Source organism: Pleurodeles waltl, chromosome 10 (assembly GCF_031143425.1).
Source record: "Pleurodeles waltl isolate 20211129_DDA chromosome 10, aPleWal1.hap1.20221129, whole genome shotgun sequence".
Taxonomy (NCBI): domain Eukaryota; kingdom Metazoa; phylum Chordata; class Amphibia; order Caudata; family Salamandridae; genus Pleurodeles; species Pleurodeles waltl.
In genome coordinates, this window is record NC_090449.1 from 794,003,111 (window position 1) to 794,030,608 (window position 27,498).

General features: G+C 42.0%; 1 protein-coding gene across 1 annotated transcript in view; it reads right to left on the bottom strand.

The window, feature by feature from the left end:
* Positions 1 to 27,498, bottom strand: part of HIBADH (3-hydroxyisobutyrate dehydrogenase) — a 410,015-nt gene that overhangs the window by 328,168 nt on the left and 54,349 nt on the right. The window contains exon 2 of the mRNA XM_069211443.1: positions 23,489 to 23,649. Within this exon, the coding sequence (XP_069067544.1) occupies positions 23,489 to 23,649 (161 nt within the window). The remainder of the gene's footprint in view (positions 1 to 23,488; positions 23,650 to 27,498) is intronic.

Below are 27,498 nucleotides of genomic sequence, written 5' to 3' on the forward strand. Positions count from 1 at the left end.
AGCCACAGTAGATTTAGAGCTCTGAATACAGGAGAAGGGTCAGGGGTGCTAACAAAGAGGGGTGCAGAGGGGTTGTCTTCAGTGAGGCACGGAGTTTACAAGTGTATAACAGTGGATGGAAGCTCTGTGAGCTGCCCCGTATGTCAATGGTACATACAGCTGAACAGCGATATGGATTTCACAGGAACAGTATGTCTCAGGCACCTGGATGCAGGTGTCAGTTATGCTACTTGTTTCTGTACTGACGATTCAATAAAAGTATATTTTAAAAACATATATACACATTCTAAGAGGGGAGAGTGTGGGTAAGGTGTTCTAAGCCCCTGTTCCACATTTTAGGTGGTTAATATCCGAGTTTAAAGTCATCAGCAGAAAACAAGGATAAAAATCTTGAGGCTATAATATTAAACAAAGCTCACTGCACTTTAGCCATTGTCCCTTACCCACAATAAATAGGTGCTCTTATTCTGTGGGGGTACATCATTGACCAGTAGGCACAAACGGCTGGGTCAGTGCAGGGAGAAGAAGAGGGAGGAAGTGGTCTACATTGTTTAGTGGATGCTCAGTGGAGCAGTGAATCTCATAATCCAAGGAGCAGCCTGGGTGTGATGGACAACTTCTGTTTACTGTGTTTGCTCATGCTACACTATGTGCCCTGCAAATAACTCAGTATCAGAGGACTAAAACATGTACAAATGACAAAGTGATTCTAAAATTACAGTCTATCCACAGCTGGGTCACCTTTGGAAAAATTCTGGCCATGATAAGAACAAGCCTAATTTATCAATTTACTAAAGGTAGTAATGAAAAGCGAGTCTCTATCGAAAAAGATAACACCAACTTACACTTAACATTGAAGTAAAAGAAATAAATGAAAAATCTGTGTTAAACTGCATCAGAAGGACACCTGTTACAGATACAATTATTTTCAGTCTAATCATTAATATCAAAATTGAAACTAAGATCACAACCGCTCCTGCAGAAGTAATCCACTACGTTGCCAGAAGATAATCAATATATTCCATGTGAAGCCGAATTACAAGAAAGAAAAGCTGGGAACTCTGACCCTAGAAATTCAACTGAAGTCTTTAAAAAAAATATGTAACTGAGATTTGGGTACATTCAGCCTATCTTATTTCCAGGGCTGAGACCAGGAGTAACTCATGTTCATCGGGCACAAGGGGTGTTGCCCTGCCACCTGGGGGAGAGGAAAGAACAGGGGGGGGGGAACAAACAGAGCAGTTGAAAAGAAATTACTGCTCTGAAACAGTGTACCTAATCTCCTGGGTGAACTCTAGTGAACTTTGCAGATGTCCTACTGCACAAGTGCTAGCCGGGCCAAGTTTTCTTTAACCTGCAGGCACAAGGTACAGCAGAGATATCGTATGAGAGGGAGTGTTGATTTAGAATGCCATGGATCCAGCTGCTTTTGGGGCGCACGAACAGTGGCCCTGAAGGAGTTAGCAAAGCTCCATTCACTTCAATGGCTGGAGGCGGGGCAGGCTGATGAGGGCAAGGAGGGAGTGGGTGTCAACAATTTGTTGATCATCACAGAAGTTCCAAGGGGGGAAGGGGCTGCTCTCCTGGCAGTAAAATGGGTTTAGTACTGCATTTGGTTTCACTTTGAAAAAACATTATGGAGCTGTGCATGACAGAGTGCTCCTAAATCTCGACTCCGTAGAGACCCAAGAGAAGGAAATAACTAGCTGCGGACAACAATTGCACTAGTTGACTAAGAGCTAAGTATGCAGTTCAGTTTCAGCATCAGGGGCATAGTCATCCTCCTCCCTCTCCCACACCTACAGCAGGTGGGGTGGGGTTTTCTATGGGCCTGGTCCGTCTGCAGATCAGCAGACAAAGACTCATAACAAACTTGGGAGGGTGAAAAGATGGATGGTTGAAACGGACAGTGGGGGTGTGAGTGAAACGAAGAGCGGGTGTATGAGTGGGATGGATGGATGAGAGAAAGGATGGAATGATGGATGATGAGAGAAAGGATGGATGGAAGAATAAGTGAAAGGATGGATAGATGAGTGGAAGTGTTAAAGAATGGAAGAGTGGATGAATGGATGGAAATAAAATATGGATGGATGAACGAATGGATAAATGAGTAAAAGGATATATGTAAAGATGGATGCGTAAAACAATAGAAGGATGAGCGAAAGGCAGGGTAGATGGGTGTCTGGATGAAAGGATGGATGGATGAGTGAAAGGATGAACTGATGGATGGATTAATCGACGGATGAGAGTGTAAGGATGGATGGCTGGCTGAAAAAGTGGCTAGATGGATGAACCAAAGGGAGGATGATGGATGGAGTGAAACATTGGATAGATGGAGCAAAAGGGTGGATGGATGAGCGAAAAGGTGGATGGATGGATGAAAGAGGGTGGATACATTAAAGGATGGAAGAGTGAGTGAATGGATTGGTTTGATGTGTGTCCCTGGACCAGTGGTGGCTCTACAGCTATACTACACACTCCTTGTTTTGTGGTAAATTTTTATTGTATAAAAAGTGAATATTTATTGTTATTGTTTTTTTTACTACACCAAGCATGAATAATTATTCACTCTTGGTATAAATAAAAAGAAAATTACAGATTTACTTCAAGTCCAGCAACAAACTACTGCAGCTAGTGACATTGTCCGATTGCGGACACAGGTGCATGAAGGTACCTGTGCCAGCCATCAGAGATACTGTTCAGAGTTGGTGAAATCCCAGCACTGTGAGCATGTGTTGGAAATGCCCCTTTTTGCAAGATTATCCCCAAACGGTTTGCCTCTGACCTCCTGTTTTTTTACTGTGCTGCATTTCATTTTTACTTGTTTAGGGCTTTGGGCACATTACCACTGTGTACTAGTGCTAAAACGCAAGCGCTCCCTGTCTAAATTGTATTGGTGATTGGCTTATTTAAGATTGGCATATTTGATTTACTTGTAAGTCCCTAGTAAAGTGCACTATGTGTGCCCAGAGACTGTTAATCAAATGCTACTAGTAGGCCTGCAGCACTGATTGTGCCACCCACAAGAATTGCCCTGTAAACATGTCTCTGACTTGCCACTGCAATGTCTGTGTGTGCAGTTTTAAACTGCCATTTTGACCTGGCAAGTGCACCCACTTGCCAGGCCCAAACCTTCCCTTTTACTACATGTAAGTCACCCCTACGATAGGCCCAACACAACCCCATTTCCAGGGTGCAGTGTATTTAAAAGGTAGGACACGTACTGGTGTCTCTTAAATGTCTTGATAGTAAAATACTGCTAAATTCAGTTCTCACCAGTAGAGGCTCACAGGACGTGGAAGGTGGGGTGGAGGGGGATGGGGGGTGCAGGGATGGAATAAAAATGTAATAATTATTTAAAAAAAAAAAAAAAACTCTTACCTCCTTCACCGCTCCTCTGTTCCTCCTCGCTGCAGGCACAGGCTCCCAGCCTGCCCTGCGCCAATCCAGACACTGCTCAGAGCAGGGTTAGGATCGTCTGGGAGCGCCCAGCCAGGACACTCCCAGGCAGACTAGGAGCCTGTGCAGGCTCTCTCCAGCCCAGCAGAGAGAGCCTACAGGGAATGTGTGTTTGGCCAGCCAGAGATGACCGGCCAAACACACATGCGCTGTGAAGGCAGGGGAGGGGGGGGGGGGTGCTGAACACGCCCTCTCAGTGCACGTCACCCCCGTGGCCCTGCCCCTTTCAAAGAAAACGATAATAAACAGTTTATTGTTTTCTTTAAAAGGTTTTGCAGCTGCCGCTGCTGCCAGCCGGGAGACACTCCTCAGCCCAAATGGAGGAGCCGTCACTGGTTCTCACTACTGGAAGACCTATCTCCCCGATAGGGTGACATGGGAATTGCCTTGAGATCTTTTAGGTGTCATTTCCCATTGGGAGAGGACAGAGTTGTGGAGTTTGGGGTCTCTGAACTCACAATTAAAAAATCAATCTTTTGGTGAAGTTGGTTCTTTAAAATTGTAAGTTTGAAAATGCCACTTTTAGAAGGCTTTTCAATGCAACACCTCCCCTGCGGTCTGCATCGTCTTTGTTTTTGACACATCCCAGGTACTTCGCTAGAGTCAAGCGCTTCACTGATTTCATGGAACTACAATTGCATATAACCTTTTAAAAGGGATATCTTTGCTTGTGCATGTTGGATTTGTCTTGTTTCAGATAAATATTGGCTAGGTTTCTAAACTGGCCTGGAGTACACTTTTGTGATGTTTTCACTGAGTTACTGTGTGTGTACAAATACTTTAAACATTGCCTCCGAGGTAAGCCAAGCTGATCATGCCAAGCTACCAAGGGGATGAGCGGGTGTTATCAAAGGTGTGCGACTCCCTCACCCTGACTAGAGTGAGGGTCCCTATTTGGACAGGGTGCAAACCACTGCCAACTAGAGACCCCATTTCTAACAGCATGTCTGTGCGACTATGTGCATGAGTTAAAGTGAGAGAGAGTGAAGGAGTAAGTGAGTGAGGGAGAATGAGTGACAGTAAGTACAAGTATGTGTGAGAATGAATGTTAGTGAGAGAGAATGACAGTGAATGTAACTGAGTATTACTGTGTGTGTGACTGAGTGAGGCACAGTAAGACTGAGCAATTCAGAATGAGTGGGACTGTAGGTAAAAGTAGAATGAGCGAGACTGCGTGAATTAGTGAGAGAGTGATACTGAGTGAGCCAGTAAACTTTGGGGTTATTTACAAGAGGCCTGCCCCACCGGAGTGTCACTTTTTTTTTTTTTTTTTGACACTCCGGTGGCTCAGGGTTCTCAATCACATCTATGAGGCGATGCCAATCTACCCTGTGTGGCTTTGCATGGTCTCATAGATATGGAGTAAGGCAAGGTAGCGCAATGCGCTGCCTTGCCTTACTCTGCACCAAGGAGGCATTCAATGGATGTTCCCATGCAACACCCATGGATTTTGATGCTGCCCAGATTTACAAAGTCACATTAACCTGGGGCAGAGCCAAAACCTTACGCCTCCTCTGCAGCACACCTAGAACGAGGAAAACACCTTTAGGGATTGTTTTTGTGCAGGAAAACACCTCCAGGGATTGTTTTTGTGCACAAAAACTATCCTGCCAACAACACAGACACACTTGCCCCAATGTCAAGGGTGCCTGCGTTGGCGTTAGGCACCAAATTGTGCGCCAGCTGGAAGGACAGGAATGCACTGTATCTAGTAGATACAGTGCATTCCTAGCCTTTAGATTTGGCATAGGGTAGCTCAGCAAGAAGAATTGTGCCGCAGCCCTACGCCAAATCTTTCTAAAGGAGGCCCTCAGTGCCCTGTTCCTGAGAGAACCCTTCAAGAAGAAGCTCACTGGAATGTGAGCCACATATTACGCCACTCTGTCTCCAGCTTACTGAACATTATGGAAGATGGCACAGAGGGCACAACAAAGAGAAAAAGACAGAAAAATAGGGCTACTGGAAAGAAAGACATGAAGGGAGTAAGGAGAATTTGAAGAGTTTTTTTGGCAGAGCTGCTCTTGTGTTCTAGTCTCTTCCTGTTTTAGATCAACAGAAGATATACATTCTTGGTTTAAAAAAAACAAATGCACTTAAATTGAGAAGACAAGAAATAGGTCAACGCATGACCTCTCCACCAGTATTTAGCTTCACACCAGTCTACAAAGCATGCAGCCTTGATCATAAAAAGAAATGTTCCTGTACCTTTCAAATGTAAACTTAGAGACAGTAGTATTGAAGACATCAAAAGCAATCTAAATGGCAAGCAACAAATTACCATTTTCTTTTGAGAACTAGTGTCAAATTGTGGTAAATTTAACAAAACAAAATATTAGCATGGACGAGATAACAATTTTGAAACAGAGTAAAAAACATTTTCATGCATTAGGAAGACCCAAGTCTCCAAGCCAGTGCTTCAAAAAGCTAAGCCTGCCAAACACATGGCACATTCGCAAACTGAGGGGAAAAAGACTATGCCATGTTCTTGGCATCTCAGCATTTATACATAAACTGTTTATGTAATATTAACTGAGTATCTATATATAGTTTGTATGCCTAATATTGGCAACATACCACACTCAGAAAACTAGGCACCAATGTCAGAGTTGGAATTCGAGGTGAGAAAAACATATCCATAATCCTAAAACATCCACAATTCAATCTTGAAAGATCCATTGTTGGGGGAAAGTGATAAGAACCATACAATGAATCTAACATAAATGGCAGTAAAAACATCAACTGAGAATGAATATTTAGGAGGTGTGCAAGTTGATTAAAAGAGGCAACATTTTCAGCTTAGCAACTTACTTTCCTGAATCAAAGGGATGTGCCACTAAGCAGTCAGAGCTGCAACTGGGTCAAACAGACAAAGGTTTCAAGAGAGTACACTCAGGTGAGTCGTATGTAAAGTTCATATACACAAACAATAAGGATTAAAAATTCTCAAATTAGGTAAAAGTGTCACTTTTCAAAAGTAACTTTTCAAAAGCAAGCAATTTAACTACAATGAAATCAAAACGCACACTTGCTTCATCATAACATTTTCTCTGGACCCAAATGTCCCATATAACCTTCACTCTAAGTGCTCCAACGTATTTTCAATAAGCATTAACATTCCTTGATGCCCACTCCTTCCTTGGTTTTCTCCAATCCAGTTTCCTCCTGGCATGTTCAAATTAAACTGCCAAGCCTCCGTCAGAAATCGTCTTGATGGCATTGGCCGGGCTGATTGATCTTCTCTCTTCAGCCACATTGTTGCCTGGGTCTCTTTGGTCCTTTACTCTAATACACTTCTACTTAGGCTTAGGCTTATTCTGTAGCTAAGGCTCATTCTTCCACCACAACCTCTTCAATTTAGTGATCTTGCCAGACCAGTCGTGGTCTCCCTATTTTACTTCTTTATTTATACCTCTTCAACTGTCAGCCATAATTTCCTATTTTCACCTATGAAAACATTTATATAATTCTCTTTTTTTCACAACACTTCTGACGTTTCCACTATTAACTCATGGCCGTCTTCCACTCTAAAAAAATAAAAAATAATAATAATAATAATTCCAAATACTTTTTTCCCTACTACATTTTACCACACAATCCTAAACCACCTTCCATCTGCTCATTTTTTGTAAAGCACTTCTGCGATCAAATCTAGGACATATTTGGCTCCCTAATATTTATTTCACTGCGCATTCTTTAATCTTTCATGTCCGTTTTGTTCAAGATAGATCATTTACAAAATGTATTACCTCACAGCAGTCAGGGCAACCAGCATTCTCATTCCCACAATAATCGATTTTCAGGTTGACTGTTGTCTTTACCTATTCATTTTATGTTCCTTCTAGAACAGTGGTTCCCAACCTTTTCACATCTGTGGACCCCCACTTTATCATTATTGGAATCCGGGGACCCCTACTAAGCCATAACTGAAAGCTGGGGACCTAATCTGTTAATTTTAGTTTATTTTCTGAGGAGGCTTTGTGGACCCCCAGGGGTCCCCGGACCACAGGTTGGGAACCACTGTTCTAGACAGTTCGCCCTACTTTACAAACCCAACTTGTCTAGCAAACCCCAAAGTGCACTCCCTCCCATTTTAAATCTTTCTTTTCACCAGCACCCAAACCATGGACCCACCCCACCTTTCACATCTCAATCCTTCTTTCGGAAGCTTTATATCTCAACTTTTCATCCATATAATATTGAGGTTTGTTGTCACTGTTTTGAATTAATTGTGCATGACCTATTCGACTGAAGCAATGACTGAGGCTAATTAAGTGCAAAAATATATTTAAACATACACATCCAAGTCAAGCTTACAGCTAAAATAAAGCACCTTGTTGCTAAAATAAGACAAGATTCATTTTTTTGATAATTTTACAATAATCCGCACGTTTCCTTCAAACACTCTACAGTTGACACTAAAGAGACTGAGGATACCATTTGAACGTTTATTGGAGCAGTGTGATTTCTAGGCACAGTTTATTACCTTTTTGTAGGACACCTTATTTCACCCCTAAAAAATATATTAAATATCTTTCCACCCAAAGGACATAACTCTGTAAATCATGGGGGCTGGTTTGAATTTAATTACAAAATCCATAAATATGTCATGCAATGTGCATCATATACAAAAAGCTTAGTGCCAAATTATTTGAAGATATTTAGGCTTTCAGAATAAAATTCATCATGCAAAGCTTAGTTCAGCAAGACCAAGCTGAATACGTGACCAAACAAACACATTTTTACTAACATCAGCAAGAAAATTGATAGTCTGCCCCAAGGGAAAGCAATTTCAAATGAGTTCATTTTGTAGTATGGTAAGCATTTCAGCATAAGGAGTGCTCCTTTAGTACACATACGTTTTTCACAAATGTATATGGGATCTACATTTTAGTAAACAAACTACAGAAAATTATAAATATTCAAAGAGAAATCTCAATTACCCTTGGTAACCTTAGACTGAAGGAAAGGCCAAGGGTCTCCTCTCTTCACTGTGGCGACTGAATTGATCAATGAACCACTTGCTTCGAGGATAAGGGACAGAAGAGAGTTTGAGGGATTGCCAGTTGAGGCTTAACAGCACAAACTCACATATTTGTCAAATTATATAATTATTGCTGCTGTGAATGCAAGAAGAATTGGATACTGCTGTTCTAACTTCAAGATTATTTAAGGGGAAATGCCCTGAAAAGCACAAGCAGTTTGGAGGATTTAAGAAAACATCAAAGTGATTTCCTAATCAACGGGGGGGGTGATCAGTAACAGCTAAAGAAGCATAAATATAGATATCTATCCTAAACCCACAGATATGACAGCTTACAGAAATTGAGCCAATATGTTATTTCCTGGACAGGAATAACAGTTGGTATGCAGATGTGGTTATTTGTCCAGGAACCACATCCTTTTTAGGTGTTTGTTACCCAACACAGACGAAGACATGTTGGCTAGTCTTCACATGATAAAGTGTTTAACTTAACAAGGCCAATAAATTACTCAGCATGTTAAATATATACTTTTGACAGCAAAATAGGACAATAGGTCAGGAGTTTGCTGCCAGTCTTTTGGCTTTGTCAATGCTTGTTTTGTGATTTTTTTTTGTGAAACTTGAGGGAGCTGATGGGCCCTCACCTACACAAAAAACACATCTCTAAAAGCAAAAAGATGTTTTGATCTCAAAAAGCATCAAATGCCAAAGTGGTCACTAGCACTAAAGAAAATTATTTTAGAAACGGATGTACTCTTTGAGGCTGTGCATAGTATCAGCAATCAAAGTGAAGCTAGCCAATAGTTGAAGTTGACATACCCATTTCCCCATACTGTATGCTGTAGTGGGTTGAAGAAAAGTGTAAATGACAACAGATCAATGATTGAAGAGGGCTGCCATCCACTATAAGTAGAACTACCTACACATGATTTAAGTAATATCTAAAGGTCGTGGCTAACTCCAGACCTAAAGAGGCTTAACAGTTGATGACCTGAAAATATACTTCTTAGAACTGCAATTTAGATTAATTAGGAGTCAAAGGCCAAGCAATGGCTGTACCTGGAACAATCACATGCCTTTAGAAATACCATAAAAATCTCTGGTTTAAAAAATATATAGTTGGGGACTAAAATGGTTTAAGAGAATCCCATCATGAACTACAAGATCACGGTTTGACATATAACGTGTAGTCACTATAGAACTCTAGCCTACCCATCACATCTTATTTTGATATTTCATAAACTTCCCCTCATTAAATAGCCAAAGTTTTCATAACTAAGTAATACTTTGGGGAGGGTGGGTGATCTAGGGAATGGGAGCTGGTGGTTAGCATCACTCAAATTTCCTCGGATGTAATGTTAAGGTTTTACTCCTTTTTTATTGTAAAGCTGTTTGTCAAGACCTCTTGGAATGAAAAATCCACTTGTTTAGAAGATAATAAGGTTTATTATCAATTTAGAATTTTTTGGGGGAGAAACAAATTGTTTTAGCCAATGAGTTGCCCAAAATGCACTGAAAACACGCTTCACAGTTGACATGGGTGATCAAGCCAATATAATCAAAAAGAGCATTCTAAAAAACTAGAAGAATACAAAAGCAATGCTGACTGCTATAAAACAGGACTTCCCATGCAGCTAGGAAAGGATAACCGGCACAATACTTACAGCAGCAGAGTATGGAGACTTAACCTTAAACGTCATTATACTATACAGAAGATTACGGTTTTGCTCTCCCTTGTGTTCCAACATACCTTCTCCCATCACCTTTCTTTTTTGTGACTATCACTGTATGTTTGAATTACAATTTGAAATCAGTAAATGTATTAGAAAAACTAATAAAACTACAGATGACTTTCTGCACTATGTGCTGCATGCCAAACTGTCTAATTATGTATGATGAGAGTGTAGCAAGGAGCGAGCTTGGGTAAACATCAATGATGTCACGTACACCAACCAAACTACTTTGTAAAGAGGCTAGATAGCAATGCAGTGTAAAGCCGAACCAGCTCACCAATTATTCAGAGAAGGAAGATGTCATTGTGGTAGATGAGGTATCTGAGCTATAAATCACAGCAAAGTGCTTGTCATTACTTTCCCTTGTTCTGCAGATTTACGCCATTTTTGGAGTGTTACGCAAACAAGACGTCTGCAGCCAAATAACTATCATGATTAGCTTGGGCTTCAGCTGCCACGGTCTGCCTTGACGTGTGCATGAATTGGTCAGAAACAACACATGCATGCATTTGGCATAACTTTGATTAAAAAAAGCTTCATTTAGTAACTAAGGTGCAAAGTAAGAAAGACATCAAATTAAAGGATACCATCAGTTTTATAGGAAAAACATGTATCAATTCATATTAGCACAATACATAAGCTTATAGTTCTACCACACGTTGCAAACAAATATTCATTGAGAGTAACAAACTAGGCAGATAATACACTCCTAATATAGCACAGAAAAAATTAGACTGTATCAGTAAGTATACGGATTACATTCAGGAGTCAGTCTGCCCAAAGAAGGAAAATGTTGCTTACCCAGTTAGCATCCATTTGTAGCATGTAGTGCTGTAGATTCACATGCTCAGCATACTTCTGCCATCTAGGTTTGAGTCTGAAAGTTTACAAGTTGTTTTTCTTCAAAAAGTCTTTCAAATCACCTATGCATAGTGACTCCTCCTGCTGCTGGTAATGCACATGGGCATCAACCCCATTGTTCGATTATTTTCCTGCAGGTGGGTGAGAATGGAGTGTGTTATAAGTGTAAAGATAGAGATGTCCATGCAAGTGAATATAGAAATATTTATGAAGAGACAGCAACAGCCACAGGTGTCCAGGGAGGACAGTGGGCACATGTGAATTTACAGCACTATATGCCACAAAGAGATGCTTACTGGATCAGTAACATTTTTCGTTTGATGGCTTGTGTGTCTGCAGATACACATGCTCTCCATAGACTGTCAAGCAGTGCCTCCCGAAGCAGTGGCTAATCTGTGGGTGTTGGATTGGTCTGGAAAAGAATACAAAGCACTGCCTGTCCTACATTAAGCTTTCTGGCTTGCTTAAACAGCCACACAAAATGTTTAGTGAAGGTGTGTGGGATAGACATAGCCTTTGGATGTTTCCTAAAGAGGGCACAGTTGCTCCTTTTTTTATGAGTGGAGTGTGCTCTGGTAGGAACAAGTAATGGTCTTTTTGCTTTAGCATAGCAGGTTGGATACATTTAACAATCAACCTGGCAATGCCAGATTTGGATATGGGGTTGCCTTTGCGTGGTGATGAGAAAGCATCAAGAAGCTGTTTCGTCTTTCTAAAAGTTCAAAGTTTTAGTTCTATCAATGCAGAACATAAACATCCCTTAACCTCTAAAATGTGGCGAGTTCTTTCAGCAACGGAATCTGGTTGTGGAAAAAAAAGACAGGCAATTCAATAGACTGAATAAGTGGAACTAAGATACCACCATTGGCAAGAATTTTGGGTTGTGCGAAGAACTACTTTACCCATGTGTATTTGTGAGAAGGGTTCTTGCAGAGTTAAATCCTGGAGCTGGCTTACACGCCTCAGTGAAGTGATGGCAACTAGAAATGCCACTTTCTAAGACAAAAATAGTACAGGGCATGCATGTAAAGGCTCAAATGGTGGGCACACAAGCCTTGTAAGTACAATATTTTAATTCCAAGAAGGTACTGGAGGTATCCTTGGAAGAATAACTCTAAGTCCTTCCATAAAGGCCGTATTAACCGGGATCTGTTCAGAACAGCCTCTAGATAGGGTTGGATCTGAAGAGGCTGTAGATAAGATTTTTGGAAGTGTTGATAATAAATCCTAGTTGATGAAGCAAGTCATGGTGACTTGAATGTGATGTAGGCAACTTTTGAGAGAGCTGGCTTGGAGAAGCCAGCCATCTTGATAAAAGAAAAGGTGAATATTTTGTCTGCTTAATTAAGTTGCTACGCCTGCTTGACATTTTGTGAACACCTGTGGTGCAGTTGCTACTCCGAACGGGAGTACTTGGACTTGGTAGTGTTTGCCCGAGGTTGTGATGCATCAGGTGTATAGGGATGTGAAGGAGGGCTTCTGTCAGAACATGTTGATCCGATGGGTGACTACTTCTCATCCCGAAACACAAGGAATGGAATACGTGCTCGAAAAAACAATACAGACGATGGGGGAAGGTATCCCGAATGGAAGAGTCTGAAAGGATGGCCTCGACCCAGAGCTCGATGAAACATGACCAGACTCGAGAGTTGATGTCCAGGCACATTACCAGCAACAGGAGGAGTCACTATACCTCGTGACTCAAAAGACTTTTCAAAGAAAACCAGCTTGTAATCTTCCAGACCCAACACTATATGGCAGAAGTATGTGGAGCAGGTGTATCTACAGCCACACATGCCATCAAACAGACATTCCTGTGATGAAAACTCATTCCTGTTTGAACAGTCTATTTACCAGTCCCCAATGTCTTTTCTTACCAGTCGCAAATGCAGCTCATTTGATTTCCTGAAGCATGCAGTGTATTAGATAAACCGAATGCTGAAGACAATCATCATCTGTATGCTTGTCCTGATGTAAACCAAAAATAATTGACAGACAGAAGTGTCTCAACATAAATTTAAGTAGGGTAGAACATTGATTATCACACAGAAATAGTCTTCTCATTGATTAATTAAATGTAGGCTAAAGCAATACTTTGGTGATGTGTGTGTTACACGCTCCAAAACGTTTCTTCACTTGCAATTGCTTAATGTGTTTGTGTGGGTAACCTTACTCCGTCTTTGTTGTTCCAAACAATATACAAAGATCAGTTTAACATCAGTTTAAGATTTTGCTATTCCTCAACAGTAAAAACAAACAAGATTTGTTAGAATAAGCTTTGCCGGACGTGGATTTCTATAGCGCCATTTGGTTGGATATATAATGACAGTGCAACATGGGTAGTATTTTTGTCCTATAGAAAGGCTCCTGGGTGCTACATGACAGAAACCATGCTGAACACTGTCTAAGGAGAGCAGCCAAGGCTCTTTAACAGCTCTGTATGCTCTCACTCCAACTTCCACGGTGGGTGAATTTCTACCTTTGGGACAATAAGGAGCCACTGGGGTTGTAAAGAGAGAAAGGCAGTTACAGTTATTAGTCCTACCAAATCCAAAAGGATGCAACAGGCTACAAAATCATAGTTACATGGGAAAAAGTGTACAAAACATTGATCTGTCTGTAAATCCACAGAAGGGAGGGTCTAAAATTGATAAATAGGGTTAGATTTTAGCTGTTCTTTACAGAAGCTGATTAAGTAAGCAAATCAATCAACCAACAGCAAACACAATACATTCGAAGCCGCACCAGCATTAGCAGACCGTCTTGGGGAAATATAAATAAAGCAGCTTCAAAACTTAGAAAAGCAAGGCCTGCCAGTTTCTGGTGGTCATCCTTCACATAGGTTAAAGTAAACTGCACACTTATTTGTACGGAGGCACAACTGTTAACCAGCTAGCACTCTGACTGTTAGGTCAGTCCCTTACTTGTCAGCCATAAGCTGACTAACATGATCTTTAAAAAGCAGCCACCTTGGTGCCTTAAAATAGTCAGTACAATGCCTTTATAGAATAAATCCTAATAGTAAATATTTCAAGCATTTTCTACATGAAACATATTGGACAAATACCCAGGGGAAAAGCTCACTTCCCCCCTTGTGCAAAGTATTTGTTCTATACACCTGCGCTATAAATAACATAACAGCACAAGGGAAAGAGTCAGTGGCCTTTTCCCCAAACAGAAGGGGAACTACTTTTCTCTGCTCTCGGTTTTTTACTTTTATCACTGAAGCTTTGTATTTGTGTTGCATAGTGCATATCTTTGTTGTACAGTAGCTAAAGAACAAGAGATGATGCAACATTTCTGCTAGTACAAAAAACATATTTTGTAAGTTATATGGTCGAACATGATTCCTTGGTGCTTAACTCAGTGCTTTTTGTGTGCCTCTGCAATTTATTTTGGAGCCTGAATGCACCGAATGAGCTTGTTATTTGGTCTTTGGGCTACCTCCATCACGAGTGAGAGAAAAAGTGAAATGTGTGATTTGAGGTAATGAATTTTCTTGTGAAGGACCAAACATATTGGCTAATTCACCAAGAATGTTGCCTGCCTGCGAAAGTAGAGCAGCATCTGCTCCGTGTGGGAGTAGGTCTGTGATGGAAGAAGGCAGATGTTTCTTGCTACCACTTATGTTATTTATGTAAAGTGTGGCTGGCTGACTGTATGCCCCAAAAGTATAGGATGCCCCATGAAGGAAACTAGCGCATGTGTCTGTGTCAGTCTTAAGCCTCTTGGATAGGCAAATTTTGGTTGCGAGTTTCTATACAAAAAGAGAGAAAAGTGTTCACCCACGAACATTTCATTAATAGAAGCTACGCTGTTGGCATTTGTACTCAAATATTATGTTTTTTCTTATTGTGGACTGCGCATGTCTAGGGCCGATCTTATAACTGCGTGGTATTTATTAATTATGTGTTTTGCTAAACTGGAAGCCTTGTGAGGGAGTTGAGTCTTACAAAGAAGTGGCATGTGTAATTCTATGGCAGGATCGGAGGCGAGGTTTAGGCACTTCTTTCTTTGTTTTATTAATAGCAGCCAACACTATCTACAACAGACTTCATTTCCCATACAACCAGGAAGAAAGTCACAGAATCAACAATAAACAACCAATCAGCCGGTCACTAGATCTTCATAGTCCTATGCCCCTTTTGCTGCCTCCTCTTTCTTCGCTGCTCGACAGTTGAGTTAAGTGCCTCTGACCTCTTGGTTTTTTCTTGTACTCATTATTAGCTTTGTTGCTGTTGTTATATTTGGCAGTAATTATTGCCGCTTTCTGTGCAGCCACAAGAACACTCCTCGCTCCTTTGCTGCCGCTGTCACATAATAGATGGTATTTGTGGTGTGTCCACGGGAGAGCTCGTGGCTCCTCCGCGGGCTGCTGCGAAATCCTTTTTCTTGACTGTTACTTGCTGTGTTGAACATAAACATATTTCCTTTCCCTTAGCTGTTTCGTTTTGGAACTCTTGTCCCTCCTTCGTGGCTGCTGTCAGGTGTTTTTTCCTGACGCGCTTCAGCGTCTGGGGCCGGTGCGGCGTCAGCCTCTGGCCATTAGAGGGAGCCACTTCAATGCGCTTGGTTTATCTTTTTGATTCTGACCGGGGCGCTCATTTTGAATACTCCTGTCAGCGTGGCTGTCCGGGATCAACGTGTTCATTGTGCCCCCACATGTCTGGATCCTCTATGCCCTAAAGGGTCTGTATTTACTTCTTGCGCTAACAATGCGCTAATCAGAGATCGTCAGACACCAACCCAGGCAAGCTAATAATCTCATAAATCTGTTGTGGGCGAATGGTGTCCGGCAGGGCTTCGTATTTCTAGAACGCAATGTGATTTGAGAATGGTTAATTATCCTTCTTTTCCAGATTCCCCCAAACTTTTTGTGTTAAGATGCATCAAGGCTTACAAAGCCATGATGGAGGATGTACACCCCCATGGAGAACAACAGTTGCTCATTGCTCTATGCAAGCAGTTTAGAGCAGGCTCTTCTCTGACGATTTTAGCAACACAAAAGGATGATGGACGGAGTGCTGACAATGCAAACACTCACCCCCAGTCACAGATCTGGGTTTAATCCATCGTTTTTTTGCTGCCCATGCCATTCCAGTTTGGACCCAGCCATATGCAAATCAGTCTTGACCCTGTTCCCCATGGGAACAGTCCAGCCCGAACTGCCAGGCCAGGTCTTCCCTGGACTGGAAGCAAGCATCCTGGGACCGGTTTCGGGGTTTCACCCCTCATCAGCCAGGCTAGCTTGAATCCAGTGGCATGGGAAGCATGGGACCCACGTCTGGGCATACCCTTCCCACTTAGGGCGACATTAGCAACACAAAAGGATGATGGACGGAGTGCTGACAATGCAAACACACACCCCCAGTCACAGATTTGGGTTTAATCCATCGTTTTTTTGCTGCCCATGCCATTCCGGTTTGGACCCAGCCATATGCAAATCAGTCTTGACCCTGTTCCCCATCGGAACAGTCCAGCCCGAACTGCCAGGACAGGTCTTCCCTGGACTGGAAACAAGCATCCTGGGACCGGTTTCGGGGTTTCACCCCTCATCAGCCAGGCTAGCTTGAATCCAGTGGCATGGGAAGCATGGGTCCCACGTCTGGGCATACCCTTCCCACTTAGGGCGACATTAGCAACACAAATGCTTGTTTCCGGTCCAGGGAGAACCTGGCCTGGCAGTTCGGGCTGAACTGTTCCCATGAGGAACAGGGTCAAGACTGATTTGCATATGGCTGGGTTCAAACTGGGGTGGCATGGTGAGCAAAATAATGGATGGATTAAACCCAGATCTGTGACTGGGGGTGAATGTTTGATTGGTTCCGCATTCCGTCCATCCAGTTACGCTTTCCCACAGCGTTTGTGTTTTGCTTTGCTTTTGCCGCCCTAAGTGCGCCGGGTATGCCCAGATGTGGGTCCCGGGCTCACTGTGCCGCTGGATTCAAGCTAGCCTGGCTGATGAGGGGTGAAACCGGTCCCAGGATGCTTGTTTCCGGTCCAGGGAGAACCTGGCCTAGCAGTTCGGGCTAGACTGTTCCCATGAGGACCAGGGTCAAGACTGATTTGCATATGGCTGGGTTCAAACTGGGGTAGCATGGTGAGCAAAATAATGGATGGATTAAACCCAGATCTGTGACTGGGGGTGAATGTTTGATTGGTTCCGCATTCCGTCCATCCAGTTACGCTTTCCCACAGCGTTTGTGTTTTGCTTTGCTTTTGCCGCCCTAAGTGCGCCGGGTATGCCCAGATGTGGGTCCTGAGCTCACTGTGCCGCTGGATTCAAGCTATCCTGGCTGATGAGGGGTGAAACCAGTCCCAGGATGCTTGTTTCCGGTCCAGGGAGAACCTGGCCTAGCAGTTCGGGCTAGACTGTTCCCATGAGGACCAGGGTCAAGACTGATTTGCATATGTCTGGGTTCAAACTGGGGTAGCATGGTGAGCAAAATAATGGATGGATTAAACCCAGATCTGTGACTGGGGGTGAATGTTTGATTGGTTCCGCATTCCGTCCATCCAGTTACGCTTTCCCACAGCGTTTGTGTTTTGCTTTGCTTTTGCCGCCCTAAGTGCTCCAGGTATGCCCAGTCGTGGGTCCCGGGCTCACTGTGCCACTGGATTCAAGCTAGCCTGGCTGATGAGGGGTGAAACCCCGAAACCGGTCCCAGGATGCTGGTTTCCGGTCCAGGGAGAACCTGGCCTGGCAGTTCGGGCTGGACTGTTCCCATGAGGAACAGGGTCAAGACTGATTTGCATATGGCTGGGTTCAAACTGGGGTGGCATGGTGAACAAAATAATGGATGGATTAAACCCAGATCTGTGACTGGGGGTGAATGTTTGATTGGTTCCGCATTCCGTCCATCCAGTTACGCTTTCCCTCTCGGACGATTGCCAGATAGATCCAGTGGGCAATGCAGGAAGCAGGCATTGAGACAGCAAACTTTGGGGCATGTTCTGTCAGAGGGGCTATTCTCCCTCGGAGCTCATCTAGAGGACATCCTCAATGCTGCAGACTGGTCATCTGATCCTACCTTTAAAGAGGTTTTATTTTAAACCAGTTCCCAGCATTGCTTTGCTGGTCGTGAATAAGCTTTAAACCAGCGTAATCCTGCCACAGAATGAAAAAACTTTCCTAGCTAACGTGACAGAAGGTTTCATACTATTAAGGACACAGAGGCGAGAATTAACCCACCTTGATCCCCCACCCCACCCCTACAACCCCAATACCTCACCCCTCCCCTCCCAGCAGGAATATTCATGGTTGAAGGAACTATGGATCCTTCTTCCAATTGCATTTCATGATTTCTTTCTGGGTGAGAGTGTATTATAATGCCTTGTATACTGTTTACTCGCTAACGAGGGACGGACATGGATTCAAATTTCATTCACTTTGTTCATATTCTCATAGGATCCGCCGAGACAAGGCAAGATTAAAGAGGATTCCCTCCTCCAGCACTTGCAGGAAGAAAGGGAGGGGGCAGAAACAGAAGCTTAGGACTATGAATATCCAGTGACCGTCTGATTGTTTATTGTTGATTCTGTGACTTCTCTCCTGGGTGCATTGCAAATGAAGTCTATTGTAGTTCGTGTTGGCTGCTAATAATGAAATGAAGAAAGAAGATTGTAATCCTCACCTCTGTGTCCTTAATAGAATTTAATCTTTCTGTCACGTTAGCTACGACATATTTTATTCAAAATTATTGCATGATTACCCTTAGTCCAGTCCGATAATGGGATTGGAACTTGAGACCATTACCATCAGGCACACAAGTTGAATTCGACCTATTGGCAGGGTGTCACAACATTAACAGAATCAGCCATGAATGAACATTGTAACACCACTAATATGAGTAAACAAAGCATTATTAGTCATAAGCATTTATTATAATGTTAGTCACTAATACAGTTAGGTAACCAAATACATTCGTATCAACCATAAATATGGGTGCCAGAGACTGTGTTTACTATCAACAGGGTGCAAACTTCAGCCGCAGGGCCAACAACAAGTGGCACCCACACCCAAAGCTTCAGCTCCAGAGTGCCTGAAAATAAGGTAAGCCTGACCTGAGGTAATCTTTTTAAGTCTCCTTAGACTTAGGAATAGTTTTCTTAATAACATTCACAGGGGGCTGTAGTGCCCTTGCCATCCTCGGGCTACCACAACCAGCATAAAATAGGCAAATTAGCCCACACAGAGAATTATGGGGTGCACCAGCCCAAGCACTATGAAACTTTTATGAGCTGGTTCATCTGTTGTGATTCAGCTCTGTCACAGACCCAAGCCAAGGTCTTTTGTTTGGCAGTTTCCCTTTCTTTACCAGATATCCATACCCAGCTGGGCACACCTGATGCAGATGGTGGGGGCAGCGCAGGAAGCCCATTCCCACACTGTCCCACATGCTCCACACCCAGCGGACACAGTACTCAGCAGTAGACTTACACGTGTAGCATGCACCATGTATCTTACCTTAGCTGTGCAGCAGCGGCCTTATCTTAAAAGGCAAACACTTGTGGTTAATGCACTCAGTCCAATTACCATAAACTTACCCTGAGGGAGACTCATGTGGTGAGACTCACTCAAAATAAACCTCAAGTAAACATCAAAAAAGCTGGTAGTCAAAAGCGAGAAATTCAGTACTAAATGGAAGGAACCAATTTGCTACAATATATTTGCAAATTAAAACATAAAACCCGAATTAATTAAAATTCAGATTCAAGAGTCAGCAGGTATTTATTTATGTAAAAACTAATCTTTAGCGGCCTAATAACTAAAATACTGAAGTTAAAAAAATAATAGTAGAAGGATTGTGAAAACAATGCCTTATTAACTAACAGTGCCGCTAAAAGTTTTGCACTGTGATTTGTGGGTACGTCTAGGTTGCAATGTTTGACCTTTTACCATTGTCTGTTCTGTCTTGAGGCAGCCTCGGCTGAGTTATTTTTTTTTTGGATGTCAGCTCTATCAATAACCTTATAGAAGTTACTACTATTCTTCACTGCTAGGTCTAATGTTACATGTCGCACATCTTTATGTACAACACAGAACATCTCAGGTTTAATGAACGTCAGTGTTAAAGTTCTTTTGCCTGATCTTCTGTTGTCAAGTATTATATATATATATATATATATATATATATATATATATATATATATATATATATATATATATTGTAATTTGCATTGGACCTGGTTTCAGTAAGTCAAAGAAAATCATTATCGACATGTTGCACTAAGATGTCAGATTCCATTAAACGTTTAACATGGAATCTAACATTTAGTAAGTGGATTTGTAGTGGGACGCTTTGGAAAACGGTAAACTGTGTATTAGCTCTTTCTGAGCTCAGATCAGATGTGAGCTTGGCTGAAGGCTGTGAATGACCACCTCCACATGCAGAGAAGAGTCATGAAATATATATATATATATATATAATTTATTATAGCAATACTATTATAGAAATTGGTTCACCCGGTTAGTAGGTTAAATGTTGATAAATAACGTTGCCTAATAGTTTAATGGTATTTACAAAAATATATGAAAAGTGGTGCTTGCACCGTTGGTTGCAAAGAAGGTTGCTATCTTTTTCAGCAAGAGGTTCTCACAAAAAGGCAAAGGAGGCTACACCAAGGTTCAGTGAAAATATACAGATCAGATTACTACTGAGAAACAGATTTTGTTAAGTAAATATAGCACACGCCCTGCCTGCATATTTCACATCCCCTACAGTGAGACGGCTGCCCATGGTTTGAATGCAAACATGGAGAGAATACATTGTCTATTATGTGTGTGTCCAGGTTACTAGGAGTAACGGATAGAAGTGTTGCAAATTCTATGTCAGGACCGGAGGCTTCGGATTATGCTTCTCTTCCTTTACTCATCAAAAACAGCAGCCAAAGAGTTAACAGAAGTAAAACTACAACTCCCATAAACATTCTTAGTCCAGGCTGCCCAATCCCAGGCTAGCCCCTACTATAAGAGTCCCCATAGCAACCGATCCTCTGTAAAGGATGGAGTGCGGCGCACAAAGGACAGGGTGAAAAGGACGAGGTTAGATGTGTAAAGGACGAGGTTAGATGTGTAAAGGACGAGGTTAGGTGTGTAAAGGACGAGGTTAGGTGTGTAAAGGACGAGATTAGGTGTGCAGACGATGGGGTGAGGTGTGTCCACAGTAGAGTGAGGTGTGCCAGAGGATGGGGTGAGGTGTGCCAGAGGATGGGGGAGAGGTGTAAAAAAAAAAAAAAAAAAAAAAAAAAAAAAAGAAAGGGTCAAACTGTAGCAAAAGGTTTGGGACACTCCAGAGTCCACCACTACCAGTCAACCTCAGAGGTGGATCACTGTGTAGTGAACAGACAGAAGGGGATGTAGTTTGGCTGGTTTCATAGGATTCTTATCATCATATTACTTCTTATCCTCTAATGAGTGCAATGACATGGCAAGTGTACTATAAAACAGTGGACCTGCCTTTATACTAGGGAAGAACAGGATGACAATCATCAATACTGACACAATACTAGGCATCAATAACTGCTATGGCATGCAATACTGGCAAAGCAGCCCAGGGTATATTGTTGCCGTGTCTCGAGTGGGCTGGATACAGGGTGATGTTTTCATTGCTGGGTGGGAGTATAGGCCCTCAAAAAAACTCAGCCTGGAAAGCAGAACTAAGCTGCACAAAAATAATATATCTGGGGGCTGCCCTACATACTGAAGTACTGGAATATTTCAAATTTCTCTTCAGAGCATCTATGGAACTCTGTCTTTTTGTGCCAATGTGTTTGGAATAACATAATTTTTTTATTTTAATTATTTTGTGGGGCACACAGTAGAAGAAACCTTTAAAACCCCTGTTGATTAATTTGGTGACTCATAAAAAGAAAGAAATGCCAGACTCTGGCAAAGGCAAGAAACAAGCTCAGCCGAGAGGTGGAAAAAGCTGGCTCAGCTGAAGGCCCAAATATTTTGGCGCTCGGAAAACAAAAACTGATGTCCATAGGAAAGCTAAACATTGCTGGCCATGGAATGACAGGAACTGGCCCTTGTAGGGAATAAAGCACTGGCCCTGGCAAAGGTTCTGTCTCAGTGAAGGGACAGAAAATGATTGCTTTGAGCAAGGACAACTGGCAATGGGAATGCTGAAATTGAAGGTTTGGCTGTCAAAAGAGCTAGCTATGGTGATGTCTAACTGCATGGTCGGCTCAAGGACAGTTGAAATTGTGAGAAGAAATTAGCTATGCAATTAAGGAGTTGCAATCTGTTAGCCTCTACCAGCTTGAGTGCAAAACTACCGGCACAGGGAACTAAAACATTTTAGTGTAGGCCAAGTCTAAACTTCGTGTTTGGCGTGGATGAATATATCTCGGTAAAGTACATGAGGATGTATCCATTCAGAGGAAAAATCTGATCTGCACCCTTTGGACTGCTCTTCAACGCAAAGATTACTTTCATTGCTGGGATAAGGGTGGACTGTAGCTCAATCTCAAACTCTTGGCTTTCAGTGTTTGAAACTCCTGCCTTGGATGGGCAAATCCATGCACATTCAAGCCAGCCAAGCACAGGGGTTAAATGGTAGGGACAGTTGCTCAAGGCAGAAGCATAACTGCTGCCACCTTTAGAAAGGTTTGCCACATCTGTTGGACACACACTTTGAAGGAACATTAAACTGCTCCTCTGTGGATAGAAGAAATATCTTTGGGGTGGGGGGAACAAATAGCTCACCTCAAGGGAAAAATCTGGTGGCTTTGTGGGGCAGTTTAAAATTTGCTAGCTAACTTCTACAAAGGAAGAAACCATCTGTGCTGTACACAGTCAAAGACTCAAAGCTCATGGGGGATACTGTTGGCCTGGGTAGATGGCAACTAAAGCGCAAGCAGGGAGGCAGAGGGGGTCAGATATTTGACAGCGGACAAAATTATTTGCTCACAGAAGCAAAAGTTGCTGGTTTTAGGATGGTGTTGTGGAGAGGTCTGCTTCATGAAGGTGGAAACTGCATCTTCAATTGAAGCAGAATTTGTTGGTGTAAATGTTACAGAGACAAGTCTCTAAGAATGCTATTTCAAAGGCTGGAAAGTAAAATCCTAACTATCATGGAAGTTAAGTCTGCCGACGTGGTGATTATTATTACTAGCTTAGGAGAAAGGGCATGGGAGGGCAAAAAATTGCATGGATTTGGGGAGCAGCAAAGTATTCACCATGCACTCAAGACTGTGCATAGCATTTTACAATTACACTCGGCACCAAAGTCTGATAAAATGTTAGGCTGGACTGAGACGAACCATGAAAAATCTATCTCATGGTCCCATCTTAGAGTGCATCTTAGCATCTAGGATTAACCCTTACACGTGTTACAATTGAGTTCAGAAGGACCTTCGACCATCTGTGGCACGATATGGACTCACCAAGCACAGCACATCCAGTTCTATTTTGGCACAAAGAATGAAGCAAAACGATAAACATTACCTGTGCCCCGGAGTCCAGGATTTCCTTGCAAGCCTCTGGGAAAACATCAAAAGCAACAATAGGATATCCATGCTTCAGAAGATTTTTTGCCATTGGGTTACCCATGTTACCCAGTCCAACAAAGCCCACTGCAGTTTTTGATGCCATGGTCCTAGAACACACTAAAACAAGACATCAATTAAAACCAGAGCTCTCAGTAGCAGTAAAGAACCTAAACATTGAGTAAAATTTGATTAGCTATAACTCACAAGGCAAGTACAAGGCAAAAAAAGATAAAATACTGCACATCAAAACTAGGCCATGTTCTACAAGCATTGTTTGTCATGCAATTTGTTTCAGATAATAGTATTTAGGAATGGGTTATATTGTCTTCTTGTGAACTGTAGTGTTGTGCCATGTTGTGCGGTTCTGATAAGAAGATTGCGTGTTTAGAGTGGCAGTATCACTGAGTGTGGGACACTGAGTCCACCCAACACCACTTGGATGCTGTCTGCCTATCTCCTGGCTAGCCTGCAGTGCATCACCTATCCCAATCAGGAGAGTGGTAATTTGTGGCAACCTAAACATGACACTCTTCCTCCTCAAGGAAGTCGTGGAAACAGATCATACCCCTTTCACTCAGTTACTCACACATGCCAAGGCAGGACACGAGACGCAAATTGGATTTCAATGCATTAATTGAAGCAATTGCATCCTAGTGTAAAAAGCATGAGCTGGTATAATAAGGCAGATAAAACATAATACAGTAATCATTATTACAACCGAGGTAAAAAATACAAACAAACCCATCATTTTGTATGATTCTAGAAAATCTAGAAATTCCTGTGGAAACCCTATATCTAGATTTGAAAGCATAGAGTTTGTAACCCTTCTGCTTGTCCCGATTTGAGGGATTAACCCTGACCCCATACCTGAATAAGATAGCAGGGGTCTGACTGCTGTCTGGATGGCAATTCTCTTGGGAAGCTGAACAGTCAGCACCAGGATCAGCAAAGCTGTCGTGTGGTGTCCTAGGATAGTCATCACTCGAAAGCCCTCTACCCTCCTACACTAGAGTAATCCCAGTTCAGCTACTACAAGATGATCATTCAGCCAAATCCAAAACTGATTGTCTGATCTGAGCTGGGGTTTAGCCTCTCCTGTAATCTACACTGCAAAATACAGATGCCTTTCTTTCTTCCAGTGTACAGACTTTACAACAGAGAACAAAGAGCTTGATTTTGGATGTGAGGTTACTCCATCACAACGACGAGTATCACGTCCGTCGAAATATAAATCTCATAGGATATAACAGGATTTATATTTCGACTGAAGGGATATCCGTCAATGTTGGGACAGGGTAACCCCCAAGCAAAACCCTAAATCAGGCCCCAATTCACCTAAAAATTGCACATGCCTGTTGGCTTTGTCAATGTTTATTTGTAGCATTCAAAACACTTTGGGACCCTACTGTATGTGACCTGTAGGGATAGTTGATATTTAGCATATGCTAAAATTTGACATCTCTGGCTTCAAAATGTATTAGGCACAATAAATTCCACCTATCACAAGTACTGCTCATTAAAAAAAAAAAGAATTTGGGCACCGAAATCCGTATGTCCCCATGTTTATCAGCCCTTATTTTCATTACAAATTTCAGTAGGCCTGACCAGCAAGAACTTCTTAGGAGATGTGGACTTTATCTCACACTGTAAACAACGGGTGCTATAAAATTGTACAACTCATAATTAAAACCCCTGCTCAAACATAAGTTTGCACAGGGATTGGAATTTACAGGGGCACTTGTAATCCGGCCTTCAGAAGTAATCAAGAGTAGCTCGCTGGCTTTCCAGGCTCTTATTGTATTGTATTGCAAAATGTATAATGTGCGTACTAACCGTATGTGGGGCACTGAAGCTTTTGCATATATGGGTAGCATGCTACACTGTGTAGGGTGTTTGGCTAAAGTGAATTGTCTTTGTTTTAATCCTGTGTGGGGAAGCATTTCTATGTTGCGGTTATCATATTATGGGATGCAGCACTTAACAGTGTGATGGATGAATAAGTGTGACAGACAGGCGCACAATTTCGTTTTTTTCAATAAGCTGAGAGCTTTGAGCAGCTCTGTAGGTTCATTTTTGGTATTTCTTATGTTCATGGTCCACTCAGCTGGTCACTGCACTGGTGGAGAGATCTGCTGAGATGGACTTTGTTAATATTATATAAAATCTAATTGTCATTGTAAAATGCCAAGAAGCGGCTGCAATATATAGCTAGTCGGTACCTGCAATGATAGACCAAACTAGAGTCCCTCGTTAGCCAGCAGCATGTGGCAGGCTGTTACAGGAATTATGTGGCAGGCTGTTACAGGAATTATTAGGCAGCCTGTAAATTGGGGTTCATGTCCAACCTGGAGGTCGTATGTTCAATATTTGCACTGGTAACTTGGCTTTTCATCATCGTGGACAATAAATAATAGGGGTATCATCAATTGGGATTTAGTCGACGTTTAGTGCTACAAAGGTATGGGACGAAGAGAACATGGGCTCTATAAAACAGAACCAATTATTCTTTTAGTCCAAGAGATTGAAAGTCCGACTGCTGCAAATGGAGCTAGTCTTTCCAGGATCCTGAAGTGATTCAGTGTGTAAGAGTGTTGTTTCTTTCACGTATTAGTTCTGAATTATAAACAGAGTTTTTCGTTGGATATCCAAGCTGCCAAACACGTACCATGAAACCATCAATATAGAGTCAAGATGGGTTGCTGGGTGAAGGGCCTGTCGCCTTCATTTGCGTATTACCAAATGTAAACAAGTTAAAAATCGGCATGGCAGGGCTCCACCTTTGCTTCTCTCAGTTGGGTTTGTTACTTATAATGCTATTTGCAGAACTGTAATAGATTGCACATCTGTAGCATTAAGTAATATATACCAAACCGAATTTATTTAGAAACAGAAAATATTGCAGTCTCATATAATTGCTTCTTTCTAATTGAAAGAACAAACGTTATACAAAGTATTGTCCTTCAAACAAAGTACATGAGAATGTGGAGGAGAAAATGTTTAGTTGAAAAAGAAATTACTTTTTTCTGTGAGTTTATTGACAACAAATGTTACTCATTTCAAATGGAGTCTTTTTTACTAGGCCCGGCATTATCCAAATCCTTTGATTTCACTAAAATTATATAAAATATATTTACTTTAAAGAGATAACTCCAATACCTCCTCATCCACTGTTTATTTGCTGTCATGCACATTTGTAATCAATCCACTGCAGCATACTGCATGGGACAAGCAGTCAGCCCCTTCAGCTATTGGCTAATTTTACTCTCAATGTTAGCATTCTGTAATGAGCTCAATTACTACACGCAAAGTTAACACTTGTTATTTCGAGGCCTCACAAAACTGATAAAACTGATACATTAAGCACTATGCTGCTTTCTTTCCACATCCGTTTACAGCCAGCCAATGGGACTGGCTTTAATGCACTAACGCTGGGGAGGCCAACTTCAATCCAGGAGGGCCAGATCCAAGTTACACTTTAAGGATATCCACATAGAATAATTTAGAATAATTAATGTGTGCTGGAGGCCCTTCAAGTAATAATGATGCATGTTCCATGCAAGACAGGCCTAACTGCATATAAACATGGCTGCATTTAATACTGAGGAGCATGTGTTTTACCCTCAGGTCCTAGAAAATCAAACTAATTGTTTGAATAATAATACTAACAGTGTGTACTTGACCACTACATTTTCTGTTTAAAAACTCCACATTTATAACGCTGTTCAAACTAAGAGGACAGAGAAGGAAGTCTTTAAACTTCTTTAGTGTGTGTGTGGTGTAATTGCAACTGCAAGGACGGTTACCTAGTGGAAGTCAGTATAGGAGGGAAGAAGACATAAGTAGCATTTGTTTGTAGATTTTTTAATAGTTAGAAATATGGGCCAGTTGCTGAGGGGGAAGATGCTGAGGACTGAATTGTGACTGCTGACCTGATAAAATATGCGTGTCAATTGTACACGGACTGGC